At 43.1% G+C, this 20,594-nt stretch overlaps 1 protein-coding gene across 1 annotated transcript; it reads left to right on the forward strand.

Annotated features, from left to right (window-relative positions):
• On the forward strand, positions 1–2,985 carry LOC124688602 (probable polygalacturonase). The gene is made up of 5 exons (XM_047222260.1): positions 1–414; positions 870–990; positions 1,521–1,769; positions 1,944–2,097; positions 2,293–2,985. Exons 1-5 carry the CDS (start codon positions 1–3, stop codon positions 2,816–2,818), a joined length of 1,464 nt encoding a protein of 487 aa, XP_047078216.1. The 3' UTR covers positions 2,819–2,985.
• Positions 2,986–20,594: the final 17,609 nt, after the last annotated feature.

Raw genomic sequence — 20,594 nt, forward strand, 5'->3', positions numbered from 1 at the left:
ATGGTGGAAACGTCGGGCGGGAGGTGGAGGCTCCACCTCCACGGCCAGCGGCGGAGCGCGGCCGCCTTCCTCGCGGCCAACAAGACCCTGCTCGCCGCCGTCTGGGTCGCCGGGTTCACGCTCGTCTTCCTCTGGCAGACCGCCTCCATGTTCGCCGGGGGCGGCATCCTCGCGCCGCCGCCGCGCCCGGCGCCCCGGCTGCGCCCGAACGCCTACAACCTCACGGACTTCGGCGCCGTCGGGGACGGGCGGGCGGTGAACACCCGGGCCTTCGAGCGCGCCGTCGAGGCCATCGCGGACCGCGGAGGAGGGCAGCTCAATGTGCCGCCCGGACGGTGGCTCACCGGCCCGTTCAACCTCACCAGCCACATGACCCTCTTCCTCGCCGAGGGCGCGGAGATCCTTGCCATCACGGTGAGATTGCTCGCGAGTAGCCTCGGTGTAGCTGTAGAACTGGAGCAATGTGGTTCATTTCTTACCATTTCGAAAACATTAAACTTCAAAATAATTGCCGCCGTGTGATGTCTTGCTAGGACAGATGACTGAAGCGATCATAAATTCACAATAATGATTCAATGTTTACTGAGAGTTTACCATTTTGAAAGGGGTGGGTAAATGCACAATGTAGTTATTACCACTATGCCTGTTCAATTCAGACTATGCTAGTTTGTAGATTGGTAAAACATAGCTAAAAGCAAGAGCCTAGTTTTGGTGGTGTTCGGTGCTTAGATTTGAATGCGTCTGTTCAGAGTTGAGTGGAATATGTTTAGCAGAACAAGGCTTCCAACACTTTGTATCTATAGCCTACCATGGTACCATGCACCGATTTCAGATCACCAAGTGTCTGTTCTGATTTTTTTTCTTGACAGGATGAGAAGAATTGGCCGCTGATGCCCGCACTGCCATCTTATGGGTATGGGAGGGAGCGGAAAGGACCCCGTTTCGGGAGTCTAATTCATGGACAAAATTTGAAAGATGTAGTCATTACAGGTCTGTTTTTTTTAATCTGAGTAAGCTGTCAACACCAGCTTATAAAGCTGTGCTGTCTAATCTACTACAGCACCTTATCGTAGATTTGTTGGTTAACTATGAAGCAACATCAGTGAGGGAATTGCATGATCTGCATATTAAGCAATCTAGTGATAGTAACTCTGTACCAGCATGCCTGACCGAGTGAAATAACATATATCAACTACTTGACCTGTTCTGGGCCTCTAGTCTGAATGTACTTGATTTCAGTATGCATGCATTGGATTTCCCAACCATTCTTAATAAATAGAGCATTACATCCATACCTTGAACTGCATATTATGTAGTGATCTTGATTCTTGAAGTGCAATAATCGAGTTCACTGAAACAGCAGTACCTGCACTTTGTTGGTTTCACTATGCATTTATTTCTGATTTGTGTTACTGTATTATTACTAAAACCGAACAATGATGATATTGCTATGCTACTGCTTCATTGGATGATAGCTATCTAACTGTCGCTTCCTTTCTTCTTTCCACTCTGCTAAATAGGATACAATGGTAGCATAAATGGCCAGGGTGAAGTTTGGTGGTTGAGGCATCGTAGAAGAATGCTGAAGAACACAAGGCCTCCACTTGTGCAACTGATGTGGTCCAAGGACATTATTGTCGCAAATATAACATTGTTGAATTCACCTTTCTGGCACTTCCACCCATATGATTGCACAAATGTTACTGTTTCTAATGTTACAATCTTAGCTCCTATTTCTGGTGCTCCAAACACGGACGGCATAGATCCAGGTATTCATCCTGCACCTATTTTTTTACTGACTTCCATTACATCATATGTTTCTTTGGAAACATCTGGGCGTTATTTCACCATGTAGGAAGATTCTTATCTTAATGACAGAATTTGCTGATCAATAAACCATTGTAGGTATCTTCAGCTGACATATATTTATGTACACTTTGCAGACTCTTGTCAGGATGTCCTTATTGAGAATTGCTACATATCTGTTGGTGATGATGCAATAGCTATAAAGAGCGGGTGGGATCAGTATGGGATTGCATATGGGCAGTCATCTTCTAACATTTTAATACGCAATGTGACAGTCCGTTCTTTGGTCAGGTATAAATTGCTTTGTCAACAATATGTATGTGCATTAGTCTTCTATTGCAAATCCGCTGCTCAAGACAGAGCAGTAGAGTAGAAGGTTTTACACCAGGATGAGCTTTCACATTCTTTTGTATAGAATGTGGAGTATTAGCTGGGGTATACTTCCCAAAAGTTGAGGCTTACACTATTCCTTTTGCCTTTGTGCAGTGCTGGAATTTCAATTGGCAGCGAGATGTCTGGTGGAGTTGCAAATGTTACAGTGGAGAATGTACGCATCTGGGATTCAAGGCGAGGTGTGAGAATAAAGACTGCCATAGGAAGAGGAGGCTACATCCGCAATATCTCCTACCGCAACATAACCTTTGACAATGTTCGTGCTGGGATTGTGATAAAGGTTGACTACAATGAGCATGCTGATGATGGGTATGACAGGAATGCCTTCCCAGACATCACAGGCATATCATTCAAAGACATACATGGGCAGGGTGTCCGGGTTCCTGTCCGTGCTCATGGCAGCAACACCATCCCTATCAAGGATATCACCTTTCAGCGTATGTCAGTAGGCATCAGCTACAAGAAGAAGCATATTTTCCAATGCTCCTACATAGAGGGGCGTGTTATTGGGTCAGTGTTTCCAAAACCATGCGAGAATTTGGACGTCTATAATGAGCATGGACAGCTTGTGAAGCGTGCGGCAATGCTGAACAGCACAGAAGTTGACTATGATATATGATACACAAACAATATGTTGTAGCAGTTATAGTTTTTGGATAGTGTATCTTTTACATTTTTTTATAGAACTGTAAATGCAGAGAGGATTCTCCTTTTCGTAGGTTTGTTTAAAGTGTCTTATATGTGTCTCTACAATGATATGAACTTCTGTTGTTAGAAAAGGTGGAAAGGAGCATTTTTTTTTTTCGAAACGGATAAAGGAGCATTGTGATATTATAAGGTTTTGGCCTTAACTTTCTAGTCTATTGTGCTACACTGTCTGATAAATTCTACCCCTATGTAACTACTGCCTGAAGGGTTTTACTTTCTTTAACCTTAAAGTTTCTTTAATGTACTGCTGTACTCCCTCTGTCCACTAATATAAGATGTTTTAGGTTTTAGTAGATTCATCTATTTTGGTATGTATCTAGTCTACTTTTAGTGTGTAGATTCACTCACTATGGTGTGTATCTAGTTCACTGTGAAGTGTCTAAAACATCTTATATTTGTTAAACGGAGGGAGTATGTATATTGATAGCTGTGAATGCCAAGGTGGTGCCAAATTTTCTTATAGAGAATATTTTGTAACTTTTGTTTCACTTTCAACTCCCTCACACCTGGAGTAGTAAGTCGGAGAAGGTAAAGTTGTTTCTAAATGCTAATTGTTAGTAGCATGTTTATTTCATGAACTCATCTGCCCCCCTTTTTTGACAGTGGAAACTACAAGGATGCATATAGGAAATTAGAAATGCAAGAAAAAGCGAAAGCTGTGATCAAGAGGAGGTTGACCTTAAACCAGAACTGGACAGAGGTCGATCCATGGGACTACTCTCGTGCTTTCTCAGCCAGGTGATTCATCCGTTCCATCACATGCTTCTAACCATTCCATTGTTCCCAATTTGTTCTGATCTCTACGAGTACACGTTTCTATCGATTTCACTAAAGAGAAGAGCACCCAGAGCGAGACATCACTGGTTTCTGCGGCTCTGAGAGATTTTAGGCATTTTATAGCCGGTAGCTATCAGACCGAAGTTCAGATAGCTGGGGATTTGCTGATCTTAGCCCTAGAATAGATAAGATCCTTCATGCCTATCGCTGTTGTTGGATGCCACACATCAACAACCACATCACGTTTACAAACATGTGCTCTTATTTATTATTGCATTGTCACTGCTGTCATCATGACCATTTCAATGTTATTGTTTATCTGTTCAGACTACTGACTTGGTCTCTGGATCAATTACTATCTAGCTTGACAATTGGAAGTAAATGTCTATGTTGATGTTTATTTGGGACAAACACAATAGGTATACCATTAGTTTCTTAGTTTAAGTGCTGTTGCTTAGATATTTTTTTGTAAAGAAATACACCTATTTTCCTGCAAGATAATCAACCCTGTAAATTGACCTTTCTGTAAGAAGGTTTTGATTTCATACTATATTCCACCGATTTTACCTTGGAGTGTACTGTCTCTATTCAGTTAGACAGTTACTTTCTTTATATGAATATATATTTTAGTCTAAGGGAAAAATGTTGTACTAAGAAGAATCCATCACTTAACCAAATCTAAATAATTGCATAGTACGTATATATACTAGAGGCAGTCAAAGTTAAGAGCAATTTCACTTTCATGGTTCACTTTCTAGAACATAGTGTATTTCTGAATGGAGGTAATAGTTGACTTCTAAATGTACCCGCTTTGATTCTGAATCAACCCAAGATTTGCAGCGTCTTCATCTTGATTGCATCATGATAAGCAGTGAGATCACATTGTAGGCAATTAAAACAAGCATTCTGTGCGGAGGGTAGAAGAGAAGTCTATTGCATGCATGTGTGTGTGTGCTTGTGGTCCAGACTCCAGAGCAGGATTTGATATCCGGACACGTGTCTTTGCCCTTTGGGATCTTAAATCTTGTTTGCTCCTGCGTGCTAGCTAAGCGTCACAGTCAAAAGAAGAAGAATGTCCTAGCTTGATTGTCGCAAAAATAAAACTAGAATAAGTGTAGGTGGAACCCCAGAAGAATGTGCCTAGTTCCCACATGTTAAGCACTGTTTCTCAGCTTGCCCCATTCCAGTTGGTTCCATGCTTGCTGACCAATCATTTTTGCCATGGATCAGGCTAGGAGCGTTCTCTATCAGTGACCCTCCCTTACTATCATTGAACTTCTGAGAAGTTTAGGATGAGTCTGCCTGGCGGTGGGCCCTAGCAAGACACGAGAGAGGCATATCTTGAAGCTGAACTTAGGTATATATATCTAGCCGATCCGAATGATGTGGCTTTTTTTTTTTGCTCCTGCGTGTTGGCTACCACTCCCTGGTTGACCTACTAGAAGTACAATAAAGGCAGGAACCCCGTAAGAGCAACTCTAACAGAGCCCGTAAATCCCGCCGGAACCGAACTTTTCCGGCGGATTTACGGGTTCGGGCTGAAATGCGCGCAGATCAGAGCCCGAAAAGATGGGCCGGCCCGAACCGGAAGTTCGGGGCCCGAGAAACTCACCGCGCGGCCCCTATTAAAGGGTTCGCGGAGGGGAGTTCGGTTCGGAAACCCTACTCCCCTCCGCCGCTCCCTCCCGCCGCCGTAGCCCGCCGCCCCCTCCGACGAGCAATCCCGGGCGCTCGGCCTACGCTCCGCCGCTACGGCCACCACCCCGCCGTCCGAAATGACAAGGGCAAGACCCGTGGGTAGGGGCGGCGGCCGATCCGGCGCCGGAAGGGCAATTCGCCGTCCGCCGGGCGTACGGGCGGACACGGAGCGCGGTAGGCGGGCGCGCTCCGACGGCGCATGGAAGCGGGCCGGTCGCAAGTGGCCGGACGCAATGGCGGGCGCGCTCCGACGGCGCGCGGAGGCGGCTGCGGCGGCGGCTGCGGCCGCGGAGGCGGCTGGGGAAGTGGAGGAGCCCCTCGCTGACGGCGGGTGCAGCCCGCCGCTGCCGCCATTGCCCCCGAGCGGGGACGACGACGACGCAGACGGACCGCCGCTGCTCTGCGGGAGCGCCTCCGGCGCGGCAGCCATGGAGCTGGCGGCCCTCGTCGTCGCCTAGCAACCGGCGGCGTCGAAAAACCCTCCGCCGCCGCCCGGTGACAGTAAAGTCGCCGGGAATCTTAATTTTTAGTCTAAATAGGTCCGTAGTACGTAATTTAGGTGCAATGCGGTTGTATTTTGCCACTATTTAGTGTGAATTATGATCGAATCCAGCGTGATCGGCTGAAATCGACTTCAATCACGAAACTTGTTTTCCCGCGTCGTTTGATTTTCTCGAGTTCGGTTTGGGTTTACAGTTTCTGTTCTGCGCCGTGCCCAAATGCGCTCTCAAATCGTTTTTCGGAAGACTGAACTCCGTTTTTTCGGTTCGGACTAATACGGGCTCTGTTAGAGATGCTCTAAGAATGTGCATAGCTAGTTCACACATATTAAGCACTGTTTGGTGAACTGTTGGTTCTAGTTTGTTCCATGCTACCAATCATTTAGCCATGGATCAGGGAAGAACATTCTTGACACTGACGTCCTTACTGTTATTATTCGATTTTTTCGGAAGATGCTGCTCCCCTAAGTTGAGCTTAGGATATTGGAGAGCGGCGTATCTTGAGATTTAGCTTGAGTGGAATATTATAGAAGTTCTTCATATTATTCTCTTACCATTTGATAAGCTCTGGTGACCACACTATACATGTTTAACTGGAGCAGTTAATGTTGCACTATTTTTAATCAGTGTAAGTAACCAATAGTTAGAGAAGCAGAGCCCCCACCCAGAGGCCATACACGCACGCTACTCACGTGTGGGTGATCTGGCCAGTGTTGTGCAAACAAAAGTGTATCTGGGACAGGTTGACTGACCTTTTGCCAAAGGACTAAAGTACAGCACGGAAGAAGATTCAACTCGTTTTCTATATAGATCAACATGAAGTATTCTCCTACAGATACACTTGGTCCTGCTTCTAGTACTTTACATGTACCCATTGTTACAAAATTAATTCGGCAGAATTGACATGGATGAACTTTTTTTTGTAACTCATCTGCTGCTTCAGGATATTATAAGAAGAAGGTGATTTATTATTGGTTTGGTGCTACTAGACTTTCTACTATAGTTCAGTTACTAGTAGTGATGACGGATGAAGAAACATTGGTGTTGTCTCCATCACGAGCTCACACGCTGTTCTATTTCCATTAATTTGGTGAACAGTGTATGAAGAGGGGTTCATGGACAGATATGATGATGATATATTCTTTGTACTCAGAGCCAAGTTGTTGCTTGCGTGGTTACTAGAGGTGGTTGTAATCACTGTACACTAGAAATCAAACTCAGCACGCTGTGTATGCTTTACCAAGACAAATCAAATCATTCTTGAGTGCATCGATATGGACCCCGAGCTGTAGGGAGCCCTTTTGTTGAAAAAACTCGAAAATGCTATTTAAAGGTTTCTGTTTTTTTTTGCAGATACATACAAATGTTATCCAGAGCCTCTATTTTTTTTTTTGGACAGTTTTGCTGTCCAACATTTTTTTTACAGGATCTACTTATTTTCAGGTTCATTATTGGTATTCTTTTAGGTTCAGTTTATTTTCAAGTATGTTTCCATTTCTGTTGTACTATGTGATTATGTTATAATCATATATACTATTATTCATCGAGACAATTTTGGTCTTTGCATCATTTTTTTAGAGTTCACCCTATCTCAAATTCTTCCCGTCCTCCACCATTGGTCAAATTTGAAAACCTAATTCCGATGAAACTTCAAACGTACATCGTCCCTCCGTCTTATGAAAGTTTGTCTTAGAGTGATGGAGTACTAGACATCAATGCATAATTGCATATTTTTCAAAAAAATTGAAGTGCAGAAATTGAAGCTATTGATTTTCTAAAAAAAGGGCTCCATATAGCCACAACTCCCTTTGAAGTTTTTGCTTTTTTGTGATTTTGTAATCCCTCTGTTCCAATGAATAGTGCTTGTATTTTTTCTTGAAAAGTAAAGCTAAGTAAAGTTTGATCCAACTTTTAGCAAACCTATCAACAAAAATAATATTGTATATAGATCATATGACAATATATTTCATGATGTATCTAGCAGTATTGATTTTGTATTGTATATGTTTACGATTTTTTCCAAAAACTTTATCAAACTTTACATAACTTAACTTTAAAGAAATTATATGCCATATTCATTAGAAAGGATGTAGTAGTATTTTGTTAAGGAGGGTCATTTGGTAAAAATATCGACAAAAACACACCACCTTGAATCAAACCACATGTTTGACGCCTCTGTGTTTTCATAAAGGCAGAATATTATTTCATCAAAAGGAGATGTTTCCATCAATAGTTCAGCTGTTTGTAGAAACTGTGTCAATCTCAATACATGACCCGTCGGCTCAGTGTTTCGAGGTACTTGTATGGATAAGATGTTCGTACCTTCATAGGTTGAGTATATACGTGTGTATGTGAGCATGTGTGTATTATGTTTTTTTTTTCTTGCGAAACAAGTACAAACATAGACACTCACACGTACATAGATGGTGCTGGCGGAGAAGGTCATGAAAACTGAGATCGGTAGAAGAGCAATGGTGGTCGGATCTTGGTGGTGAGGTGAAATTGGCTTGGAGCTTCGTGACTTCGAACAATGATTTGTATATGGAGGCGACTGCACATGAGAAGTTCAGAGTTCTATCTTTCATAGTGAAAATCCAAGGTCTGGTCTTAATTGGTTGTGCCTGGCAATATTCTTGTTGAAGGAATTGTTTTGAGAGAGAGGAAAAACCTAAGATCTATGATTGGGCGACGACAGCGTTTGTGCACTGTTTCATTCTTGGAGGCATCCCTTATGGAGAAGCTGATCTTCTGGTGTTGTCTTGGTGGTGTCAGTGTTGCTGTTTCGAGTTTTCGATCTCTGTAGCGAGACTTTTTTTTTTGTAATTCTTTTTTTTTTTTGGCCGTGTGCATCCTTTATGTTATTAGGGCATGATGTTATTGCAGAGAATGAGTGTAACTGGTATCTCCGCGATATTAATATATGCTCTTTATCGAAAAACATACATGCACTCACCATATGAACATATTGTTTCTCAAAAAAAAAAAAACTGTTTCTCAAAAAGAAGCGTTTTGAATACTCTAGATGAAATAATCTTTCAGTGTTGACGTGATCGAGATAGCATAGGACAATACACAGGCAACAGCTAGTGCGCGTGTCCTTCTCAGCGTTTCAGTTGAACTGTTGCGAGACAAAGGAATCCGACCCGGAGTAGACAATTGGTGTCACGCCACACACAGTGGATTGTATACTCGTTCGGATCTTGCTTGCTATATTGGCACATGCTTGAAATCGACGTCCAGTGTGTTGTCTATAGCCTATGCCCCTGCAAGTTGCCGGTGAATATGCACCTAGGTTCTAGGGCTGGTATTGGCCCACGACTCCACGTAGGCCTTATTTCTTATTCCACTGATTTTGCACATGAAATTCAGTGTGCATGTAGCTAACATATATCCCTTGTATATTCATCAACCATCATCGTTTTGTTTTCGGGGAACCATCATATAGGCTATCTCAAGAAAGTCAGAGGCATACATATCATGTGGAAGTTGACTTCTTTTATAAAATAATCGAACGCACCATTTTAAAGCAAATCCAACGGTTATAGTTATTTTTCTTACTTGCATCCCACTTGCAACTTAAAAACTCGGTTGCAATCCAACTTGCAATTTATATGTGCACGAGCCACGATACAGTTGATTGTTGGGAGAACTAATTTAGTTCTCAGCTGAGAACTAGCAAATCCCTTAAAATAATTCTAAAGAAATTTGTATTTCTGAGGACACATACATACAAGTTTTTAGCTTCACGCTTTACTGATCCGTTTGAGAGAGATACAAATGAGACAAGAATAAAGCGGCTGCAAACTAAATACTGTAACTAATAGTGTCAAAACTTAGCAAATGCACTTATTTTTCCGAACCTAAAAACTTAGCAATGCACTTATAAAACTCGTAGCAATGCACCTGAAGCAATTTGCACGGATGGAATAGCAGCGACAGCATGTCGACTAGTATCTGAGGTAGGAGTCTCTGGGGTCAAAGCTCCACAGAGAGGCACTGGCGCCATGGTCACTCTCCTCCATCAGCATGTCATCTTCTACTGGAGGCGGCGCCTGCAAGAAGTCGTAGGCATTGCCGCCCCAGCCGGCCATCGGCGAGAAGATCGGCGGCTGGTGCGCCATGACCGTGCGCCAGTCCATACTGCCGTCCTGTGCCACCATCTCGCCGCCGCCGAAAATGTCCATGCCGTGCCCGTGCTGCGTGAAGAAGGGCTGGTCCATGGACAGCGCGGCCTGCGCCGGCGAGCAGTGGTCGTCGTCCAAGAGCGCGGCGGCCGCCTCCCGTGCCGTGACGGAGACGCGGTTGGCGTGGGACAGCGCGGCCGCCTGCACCTCCTCCGGGTCGATGCTGTGGCGGCAGGGCGGCGGCGGCGAGGCCGGGAAGTTAAGGTCCGCGCCGGCGGCGTGGGGGCCGCGGAGGCAGACGAAGGCGGCGTCGAACGCTCGGGCGGCCTTCTCGGGCGCGTCGTAGGAGCCCAGCCAGATGCGCTCCCGGCTGTTGGGCAGCCGGATCTCCGACACCCACTTGCCCCACTTGCGCCGCCGCACGCCCTTGTACTTCCTGCCACCGCCCTCCGTTTCCGGCGACGCGGTGCTGCTCACCGGCGGCGAAGACAGCAACGACATGGCACTGCTCGATCGTATATGGTGGCCGGAAACTAGCTAGCTAGTTGAAGCTCGCGTCGTGTTGCTGTACGTCGATGTCGAACGCTGGCTCACCGGTGATGCTGTTGGCGGCAGGGATGGCGCAGCTACTTATAAGGTCATGCCGTCGCTCGCCGGGGCCGGTCGCGCGCGGCGCGTTGACTCGAGGATGGCGCGTAGGGACGGGGACGTGCATGGTCTTAGCTAGCCTCCTGGCAATGGCATGTCCGGATTGCTTTGGGAACGCGTGGAGATTCCTGGGCTGCTCGGTGGGGCCTCAATCGGCTGTCGTTTTGGAGTAGGTTCTCTCTTGTCTTACTTGTGATTGTTTCTTCAAGGACATGTGAAAGAAGGGTTTTGCTCATCTTTGGCTAAGAATTAAGTTAAAATTCTTCTTACTGTTAGATTTGTATCGTGATCCATGCCAAAAATAGCTCACAATAACATATTCTGAATTTTCAACCTTCCAAGTTGATATTCTGAATTTCTCATCACCCTCACTTGTCGTGCTGCTGCTCCAAGTCGCAGAGAATGGCATGTAAGCCGAGATCTGAGGACTAGTAATGGTGGTTCGGATTACTCCCTAGCATATAGATTATTTAAAAGGGATAAAAAAAGTGGCAAACCATTTAGTAAATAAAGAATCTGGATGAAAATATGATAAATAAGGTAATTACAATAGAAATCTCAAACTACGGAGTAAAAGTGAATTTCACTCGTCGTAGATAGAGGACATGTAATTAGCTAATTCCATCATATCACAACTAGTTAACTTTTGGGACATGGTTTTAGTCAAACTTTTAAATCTATAGCTAGATATCATTTTAATTATTTAGATTGTGAAGATGAAAACCATAGGTGCTATCTTTACTTCAAAAATGACCATGGGTACTGTCGATAATTAGTTTGTAGTTAGAAAAGCTGTGAAAAATTTAAGCACGACTGGGCTTGTTTATGAATAGACACTTAGAAGCCATCAACCGAGCATCCACACGTGGATTACACCCTAGCATATTGATTCTATTGATCTAAAAATATATCATATTGATTCTATTTGCTTATAGTGCACGGAGTTCGACCCGCTAAGTAATCATTGCAATCACAGATTTCTAGTATTTGATATATAGCATAACATGCTCAAAATGTTGATACCGTATTTACATAGTGCAAATCATTTTTGTTTTTGAAAGAACTTTGGTTTTTATTGACTACTGAAAATCATTACATAGTACTTCCCGGTGCACTCCGGAATCACATCAAAAGACAAACTACAAACCGGATTATCACAACTATCAGCTAGAATATGAGTCGCAACATTGGTCTTGCTTCCATAATGTTTGAATGGAACATGTTCATGAAACCCAGCCGCCAACGATTAGATGTTGGTCACCAGTGCACCAACACCGTTCGCTCCTCAATCGGGGAACAAATGCACTGAATCATCGAAAGACAGTCCGAGCCATGGATTATATCCTTAAACCCACTATTGAAGGCAGCAGTGAGCGAGCTCCTAATGGCGACCTCCTCGGCCATTTCAGGGGTTGGAGACAGATAACTTGAGATTACCATGGTTATCCCTGAAGACACCTCCCCCCAATCCATTCGATTGTCAGTAGTAAACAAGGAAGCATTGACATTGACACAAATCAAGCCAAACGGTGGTGGAGTCCAACGTGGAGCAGGAGAGGAATCACACCTGGTAACTGACCTGGACTTGTAGCAGCATATCATGATGTTATCAATATATGCCTTGATCTTACCAGCAACACGAGCCACATGTAAAATCCCTTTGTCATTTGTAGTGTAGGTGGTTGAAAATGCTCATGAGTCGGTCACTTTGCGTTCAACATTAAGGTGCTATTTACAAAGAAATGCAACTACCTAAAGAAGCGCAATTGCAGGGAAAAAAGAGGAGATGTGCAATTGACACAAAAAGACATAGCTAAGAAGATAAAACAAGAAAAACATAGCTAAGAAGACAAAAAAGATAATAGATAACATATAACATTAAGGGTTTGTTTGTTTGATAGGATTATAAAACAAAAGAACGGGAAAAACACATGACTATATATGACAGAATGCATGTGCAAAACAAAGGATTAGAAAACATGGGAATTTTTTTTAAAACTTGGGTGTTCGATATGCAGGAATAGGCAAAACACGAGAATACTAATGAAAGTGACATACAAAGTCAAACCACATTAAAGAGTATAATTTGAATGTTTTTATTTCACTAAAGACCTCAGTCTTTTTTTGGTGTGTAGGAATCTAAAAAAGAGGTCCAAGTGAACTTCAAATTTTGCGTTTTTTTCCATTAAAGCTAGGATCAAAGGAAAAATTTCATGTTCTTTCCTTTGAACCTGACGGATGAATAGTGCCAAAAATTTTATATTCTTATGTTATTTGCGAAAAACTCAAAACTGATCCCGGGAACATATGCACCAAGTATGTATAAAACATATTTCAAAAGGTTATAAAATTTAGGAAAAAAATTCGTATGTAGAGGACATGTTTTACGTGGACATGTAAAGTTTCACATGAAACCGACAATTTTTTTGCCCTGTGTAAAAAGACAAAAAAAAAATCTGGAGAAATAGACAATTTAGCACGAAAATTTATCTTTTTTACACATAGCACAAAACATGTCGATTTTTGCTGAAACAATTTTGTGAGCATGTAACATTTCAAGATATACACGAGATATTTTTTATATTTGTTTAACATTTTTAAATATCTTTAAAATGCATTTTAAATAAAGGATGCATATGCACCCGGGTGTAGAAACACCTGTTATGTTATTTGTCCACTTTTTTGTTTCAATCAAATCAGGCTTTAAGGACAAGCTAGGTGGACTATGTTTTTTTTAGTGTGAAGCAAGGGTCGTTCAAGTCAAGAACGTATGTGGTATCTTCTTTACCCTCAAAACTGTGTAACTCCAAAATTCAGTACTGCCTCCGTTTCAATTTAGTTGAGATAATTTTGCATATATATCTAGACATGCTTTTGATGTGTAGGTTTTCACTCTTTTTAAAAAAGTGCTGCATCAACTAATTCGAAGCGAAAGTGGCAGTTGTTTTGTGAAGTGTGTGTCTACGTTGTTTTTTTTTTCTTTTTTTTGAAGGGAGTTCGTGTACAACATCAGCAACAAGAACGCACACGCACGAACAGAGGAAGGAAACACACACCACACGGCGAGATCGGAGCCACCACGCCGCACACCTCCTTCGAGCTCCAGCAGCAAGCCACCGGAGAGGAAGAAGGCGAGCTTACCTCGCACCGAAGACGACGGCCCGACCAACCTTGTTGAAAAGCTGCATGATCCAACCGACGCAGGCGCCAGCATCTGAACGGTGAACGACCATCAGCTCGAAGCCGCCGCCAGCACCACCCTTCTTCCACAACGCCATCCGAGCCCGCCGTCGAGGAGGAACTTCCCGCCTGCAACTCCCACAGATCTTGAGCAAAAGCACCGCCTAGCACCGAGGTGAAGGCCGAAGAACCCCACGAGCAAGAGCCAGCTCCGCCGTCATGAACGCCGGCTCGGGGGGAGGCACGCCGCGGCTCCAAGAAGCGGCGGACGCGCCGAGGACGACGGATCTGCATCGAGCCTCCACCGGAGCACCTCGAGCAGAGGAGAGAACCGCCGACACCAAAAGCCTCTCCGGCAACGCCACCACCTCCACAGCGCCGCCGGCAAGCACCCCACGCACACCTAACTATGTACACGCCGGGATCCATCGATTCCCCACTCTCCCGCCGCCGGAGCGGCCGTGGAGGGCGAGGAATCAGCCGGATCGCCGGCGGCGAGCTGGGTAGCACGGAGAACACCCAAAAATCGCCCTTTATCACTGTAGACGGGGATAAGGGAGGAGGTTTTTTTTTTTCTGATCAAACAATTCCGCCGACTTAATTAGTAATACCCGACTACCTGAGCCAAAAGCCCATTCAGAATTCCATACGGAACGATCGATCGTTCAGTATTTGCAGCTGAGTGTGTAGCCAAGAGAAACGATAGCAAACGCCGGTTGCTGTCAAAAGCGAAATAGATCGAGAAGGCCATCGATATCGATCGATTGCCCAGTATTTCCATTTTTCTTTGATACCGTGTTACAGCGACCTCCGGCCGGTAACACTGCACTCACAGTTGGCTGGGCGGGCGTCTAGCTAGGTGGTTAGATAGGCTGTCCACTCGATCCAGTGCCGTTATGAACCTGAAGCTGGCGCTCAGGCCGGCGAGATTGATCGAGTCAAACGTGCGCCCACAGCAGTGATTTTATTTAACTCGTGCGAGCTGGAGGGAAATGTTGATCAAGTCACATGAACTTTTTCCGCCGGAATGTGATTCCAATACAGTAAAGATCAAGCCGAGCAGAAAGTAGGCGGTTAAAGATGCAAAAAAAAAGGTAGGCGGTTAAAAACTTTGTGCCCATGGAGTAACAACGGTCGATGGGCGCGACACATGTAAGCTAGCCACGCAGTTGGAGTAAGCAATCAGCTAACTATTACTCATAAGAAGTTTAAGAGTAGTACCAGCGCCAGCTGCTGGCTATAAACCAAGTGACATGTCATCTATAGCCAACTTAGAGCTAACACATACAATAGTGAACTATAAAAATGTAGTACTTTATCAATGTATGGTTCATCTTTCACTCTTACAAAGTGCCTAGGAGCACGTGCTAGAGCTGGCTCTTGCATAAGGCTGGTCATAGTGCATAGTATCATATTGTAGTATCATGCATATGATACTTGTCTATGATACTATCACTATAGTGGGTAGTATTATAGAGTAGTATCATAATTTTCTAAATTTATTGTTTTGTAGAATCCCAATACAAAATGTGTATACAAGATCTATTTAGTATTAGCTTTTCTCGTAATGTGCGCTATGATACAGTATCCACCTATGTTACTCTAATCTTGTCTCTCCTCATTAATTAGATGACACATCAGCATTTTTGTGGGCCTAAGATGCATGATACTACCTAAGATACTAGCACTATGGCCAGCCTAAGACTACTCATAGTGGGAGTAACTTCACTACTAGTAACTAAGTGTCCAACTCAGCAAATTTGCTTATGTGGCAGTGAGTTAATGAGGAGAGAGGGGGATGGAGTAACATAGCTAGTTACTGTAACATCACACTTCTCAAGATATAATGAGTCTATAAGCTAATTAATGAAGACATATATGATACTACTTTGATGTTACTAACCACTATGAAGGTAGTAACATAGAGTAGTAACATGCACATGTTACTACTCTATGTTACTTCCCACTATGACTAGTCTAAAACTGCTCGTATTGAAGTAACATAGCTAGTAACATCACACATCTCAACGCATTTTGGTGACATGGAATGCTAATAAATGAAGAAAGAGAGTGAAGTGATAACTAGCTATGTTACTATAATATCACATACCTCAAGGCAAAATGAGTCTACAATATAATAAATAATACAGTGCATGACACCACATATAAGTTACTACCTACTATGAAGGTAAACCTAGATTAGTAACATAGCATATGTTACTAGTCTAAGTAACTCCCCACTATGACCAGTCTAAGAGTCCACTCTCCTTCTCTCCTCCTCTCTCTCCTCCAACTAAGCAATAATATATTATTTTAATTCTTATAGTCAGCTGATTAGTACTTATTGTACTTGCTCTAAATCGGTGTGTTACAACATCTTATATTTATGCATAGAGGAAGTACATTCATGATCTTTTACCTAGCGGGACCTCATTAAGATCACGTACGTACTCTACCTAGTTCAATCAGAATATGATCCCAGTTCAATCAGAATATGATTCGACGAAAATGAATATGGAAATTGTATTTTAACAATGTGAAGCAAAACGCTAGCACGTATGATGGATCGTATGGGGCTAAACTCTCCTTATGACATTATTTCGTGTTAAATGTTGTCACCATGTCAAAATTTTCATTTTAGCCGCCCCAAGGTGGGATAGAGCCAAACGCACACAGACAAGTGATTTTATTTAACTTCTGCGTGTTTTCATGCGGTGCCACCACTAGCAGGTGATTCTATTTTTCTCCGTATAAGAAAAATCATGCTTCCAATTTCATTTCCATCTATTATATACTAAAAGCATAATACGAAGGTGTAAAATAGAGACACCACGTTAAACCACATGTACTTAATTATTTTGATCCGTCCATCATAATTATAACGGCTGAGATTTAAAGTCAGAAAAAGTTACGTAAAATATAAGTATGTACAAGCTATCACGTTTGTGTAAAAAAGTGACAATAAAAGATGGTTTATTAACACGTTGGTGCAAAAAGGAGATAATACCTAGCACTATGGGCCACCACATATGAAAGGCATGGTAGCTGGACTCTTTGGTTTACACGTGTATATTTTCTTTACGTGGACTCTTGGTTACACGTACAGTTTTAAGAGGAAAAAATCCTCTTTCTTTACGTCTTCTTCTGGGTCCAAACACAAACACTTGGTACATAAACAATTCCAACGTCACCTGTATCCCCAAGTTTGTACAGAAAATACGGAGTAAACGTTCTCTTCTTACCATGCGTCGCACCAGGAGTCATGAGGTTTTGTCAAACAGGGGAGGGTTCATCAAACAGGCGCCGCCGGTGCATGTCGGACGTCACAAACCAGTCGATTCCTCTACTCTGAGGTTTCGCCGGACAAGAGCTCCCGGTGGATGTCGGACGCCGCGAACCAGGGTATATTCCTCTACTCTGAGTCTTAGGCGGGGCCGATGCACAGCGGACGTCACGAACCAGGCGATTCCTCTATTCTGATAGACGCCACCCAATGCAGGCCGAACGCTGACGTAATTACCAGCTGCCTGCATCGATCATAAGTCTACCAAATACAAGAAGTGACACTAATTATGTAGGAGAAGATCAAATTTATAGATGTAAATTATGTGCACCAAAGGCAAGCAGAGGCTGGGCTGCATTGCTGCGTAGAATTCAGTACATACACATGTGCCTGGTACTATTTACTATGTTATGCATGCATAGCCTACATATATGAATAAGTAAAAAAATTTTTGACACAGTAGAGAGTTTTTTCCCTACTATAAATGTGTCAAAAAAAAAATGCATGAGTATGTCGATAAACAAATCTCTACTATTCTGCAATACTTATTGGTGTTATCCACGAAAGAGAGAGAACGCATTGATCTGAACTGGAAAGTAGATTGGGCCGCCCCTTTGATGCTATGCAGTATAACATATAGCATGTGAGGAAACTTTCCACGCCGCCTTAATTACATGCTTGCGGACCAAAAAAATTTATTACACTGAACAATACGTATAAACTAGGAAGTAAAATTCACCCTTAAATTAAATGGAACAACTCGACTAGATGGTGCAATCTGTAAGCAAATCACTAGGTTATATATAGAATGTTGTAAAAGAATATCTTTTTGTTTAGTGGAACTTTAACAATAAACCGATTCGAATTAATAATACAATACAATCAAAGATATATTTTATTTATCGTAAAAACTATTGTGCCGAAGAAACTTATTTTGGTTGCCTTAAAAATAATATCAAGAACCTAGAAACAACTGGTTGACATTGTGTACACAACTAACACACCACCTATCGCGAACTCACAGTCAAAATTTGAGTTCGATGTAGTGATGCATTGCAGTAGACAAACGACACAAATCATCAATAGAGCATGTAATGGTCATAAACTCTCTAATAAAGTACAATTAAAATATATTTGACAGGAATGTCATAGGGAAGTATTCTACATCCACATGATTCAATGTTCCACTCACATGCGGTGTTCATTAGCAACGTATTTTACGATGATTACAGATTGGTGTTTTTAGATTGCATAATGTGAAATATTACATTTCACTCACTTTCGAGCCAATTAAGACAACGCCCTCGCATTTGCGAGGGCCACCATACTAGTTCATTGAATAACTGTTGAGGACAAAAGGATGTACAATTTCATATTACTGAAAAAGGGAAGTCTAGACAAGAGGAGATAGAGCAATTAACACTTTTCTCTTAAAGTCCACTCGACATGGTGCTTCATCAAACTACTATAATTGCATCTATTGATATTCCAATGACAATCTCCTTTTCAGTGTATGTTATCAGGCGATTTCTTAGAAATTTATCTTCCATTTTATTCTGAAGCCTTGTTTAACTAATAGCGAAGTTTGGTACAACAATATATTTCTCTTCAAAATTTTAACACAATAGGCAAAAAGCCCCCATCGTAGATCATCAACACAAGTTTTGCCAGAGACACTGTGGAGGATTGAAAGCCAGAATTCTTTTTGTCATGATATTCATTGTTGTGACCCTAACTAGGACATTGTTTCCCGATGATGCAAGACTATGATTTGGTCATCATGTCTCGGCCCTTTGCAGTGTGTGATATCGATGAGATTATCACTGTCATTGACGTGTATACCCAACATGAAACACAACATAAATCTTGGAAGGTAGGAATGTTAGTAGAAGAAGGATGAGCCATGCAAACGAGTTTGATTTTCCCAAAACAAGTTAGTATAAATTCTTCCCCTGTATTTGTACTGAACTTTTGGACTTTGTGATAAGCCATCTTTCCACTAAGTGTATGACCGTTTCACGGTTACATTCTTTGATATGTTATCTTAAGTACGCCATATTCATGAATACCTAACATAATTTTCACTGAAATTAATCATGCCATTAAGTATTAAGGTACACATGATTGTGATATTGTTCTAGTTGTTTATTATTACAAGACACTTACTTATGCTAAACTGGAACTATATTTTGTCGCAAAAAGTATTTTATTTTATTTAAAATTTGGGAAAGGAAGACTTTGACAATGAATTACATCCTAAATCAAAGCAAGACAAAATTACCGCTCGATCCACAAATCAATTTATGCTTCTTAATGTATCATAGTGTGTCGTTTATTGTGGCCTCCACCCTACAGTATCGATCCTTAAATATCTAGTATATCTATAGAACTTGGCATAATGTTTGTGAGTTTATAAGTGTAGCAAACTCAAACATTCTAGAGTACAAGACTATAAAATTTAGATGTACTAAAATGTATCGCATCTCTTTTGCTCTAGCTTGCTGCGTACCGGTACGTGCTCGTTGTTGTGATGGCCACATGCGTTTTCAACTTCCAGTGGATTATATACTAGGAATCCGACCCAGAATGGACATATTGGTGTCACTCAACACACAGTGGATTATATACTAGGATCCTGCTTGCTAGGGCCTATAGTGCACATGCTCGAAAACGACGTTCTGTTGCACGTTGCATATGAATATGCACGTAGGTCCGGTGCTTCTGTAGGTTTTTTTTTCAGCGTTCACTTGCTAAATTCATTCTGCAGGCAGCTAAAGCAATGCAACCTGACGCAATTTGCACGGCTCGATTAATTGATCGGAGCAGTGACATCATGTCAAACTAGTATTTGAAGCATGTCTCTAAGGTCGAAGCTCCAAATTAAGCGAAGCGCTGGCGCCATGGCCGCGCTCCTCCATCTGCATCTGCATGTCACTGTAGAAGAGCGGCGGCTGGTGTGCCATGACCGTCGATGCCTTCGTCCTGCGCCAACACCCACCTGGACGCCGCCGCCAAAAATGTCCATGCCGTGTCCGTAGTGGTGCTGCGTGGCAAACCATGCATGGCTCAATCGATGGCGCGGTGGCCGTTGCCTGCGACTGTGAGCAGTCCATGACGACGGGGATATATATGGTTGGCATGCGAGAGCGCGGCCGCCTGCACCTTCTGCGGGTCGACGCTGTGGCGGTATGGTGGGCGCGGTGAGTCCAGGAAGTTGAGGCCTTCAGCGGCTGCGCTGGCCTGGTGGCCTCTGAGGCTGACGAAGGTGGTGTGGAAGGCGCGCGCGGATTTCTCTGGCGCATCGTAAGACCCCAGCACTACAGGAATGGGAGTATACGCCGAGGGCCAGACTATACGCTGACGGCCAAATGTTGAGGCCATCGGGGTACGGCCTCGTCGGAGCAGCTCCGAAACTCAACCGTCGGCGTAGGCGAGCCGTCGGCGTAGCACCAGCATGACCTCCCCTCCCACCCGTGC

This window comes from Lolium rigidum, chromosome 2, assembly GCF_022539505.1.
Source record: "Lolium rigidum isolate FL_2022 chromosome 2, APGP_CSIRO_Lrig_0.1, whole genome shotgun sequence".
Classification (NCBI taxonomy): Eukaryota; Viridiplantae; Streptophyta; class Magnoliopsida; order Poales; family Poaceae; genus Lolium; species Lolium rigidum.

What these genes read in the sequence shown, in the direction of transcription:
- LOC124688602 (XM_047222260.1), top strand. Translation starts at nt 1, where the DNA reads ATGGTGGAAACGTCGGGCGGGAGGTGGAGGCTCCACCTCCACGGCCAG. An exon ending in GAAAGATGTAGTCATTACAG is followed by an intron (nt 991 to 1,520) that starts GTCTGTTTTTTT and finishes TCTGCTAAATAG; the next exon opens with GATACAATGGTAGCATAAAT. An exon ending in ACAGTCCGTTCTTTGGTCAG is followed by an intron (nt 2,098 to 2,292) that starts GTATAAATTGCT and finishes GCCTTTGTGCAG; the next exon opens with TGCTGGAATTTCAATTGGCA.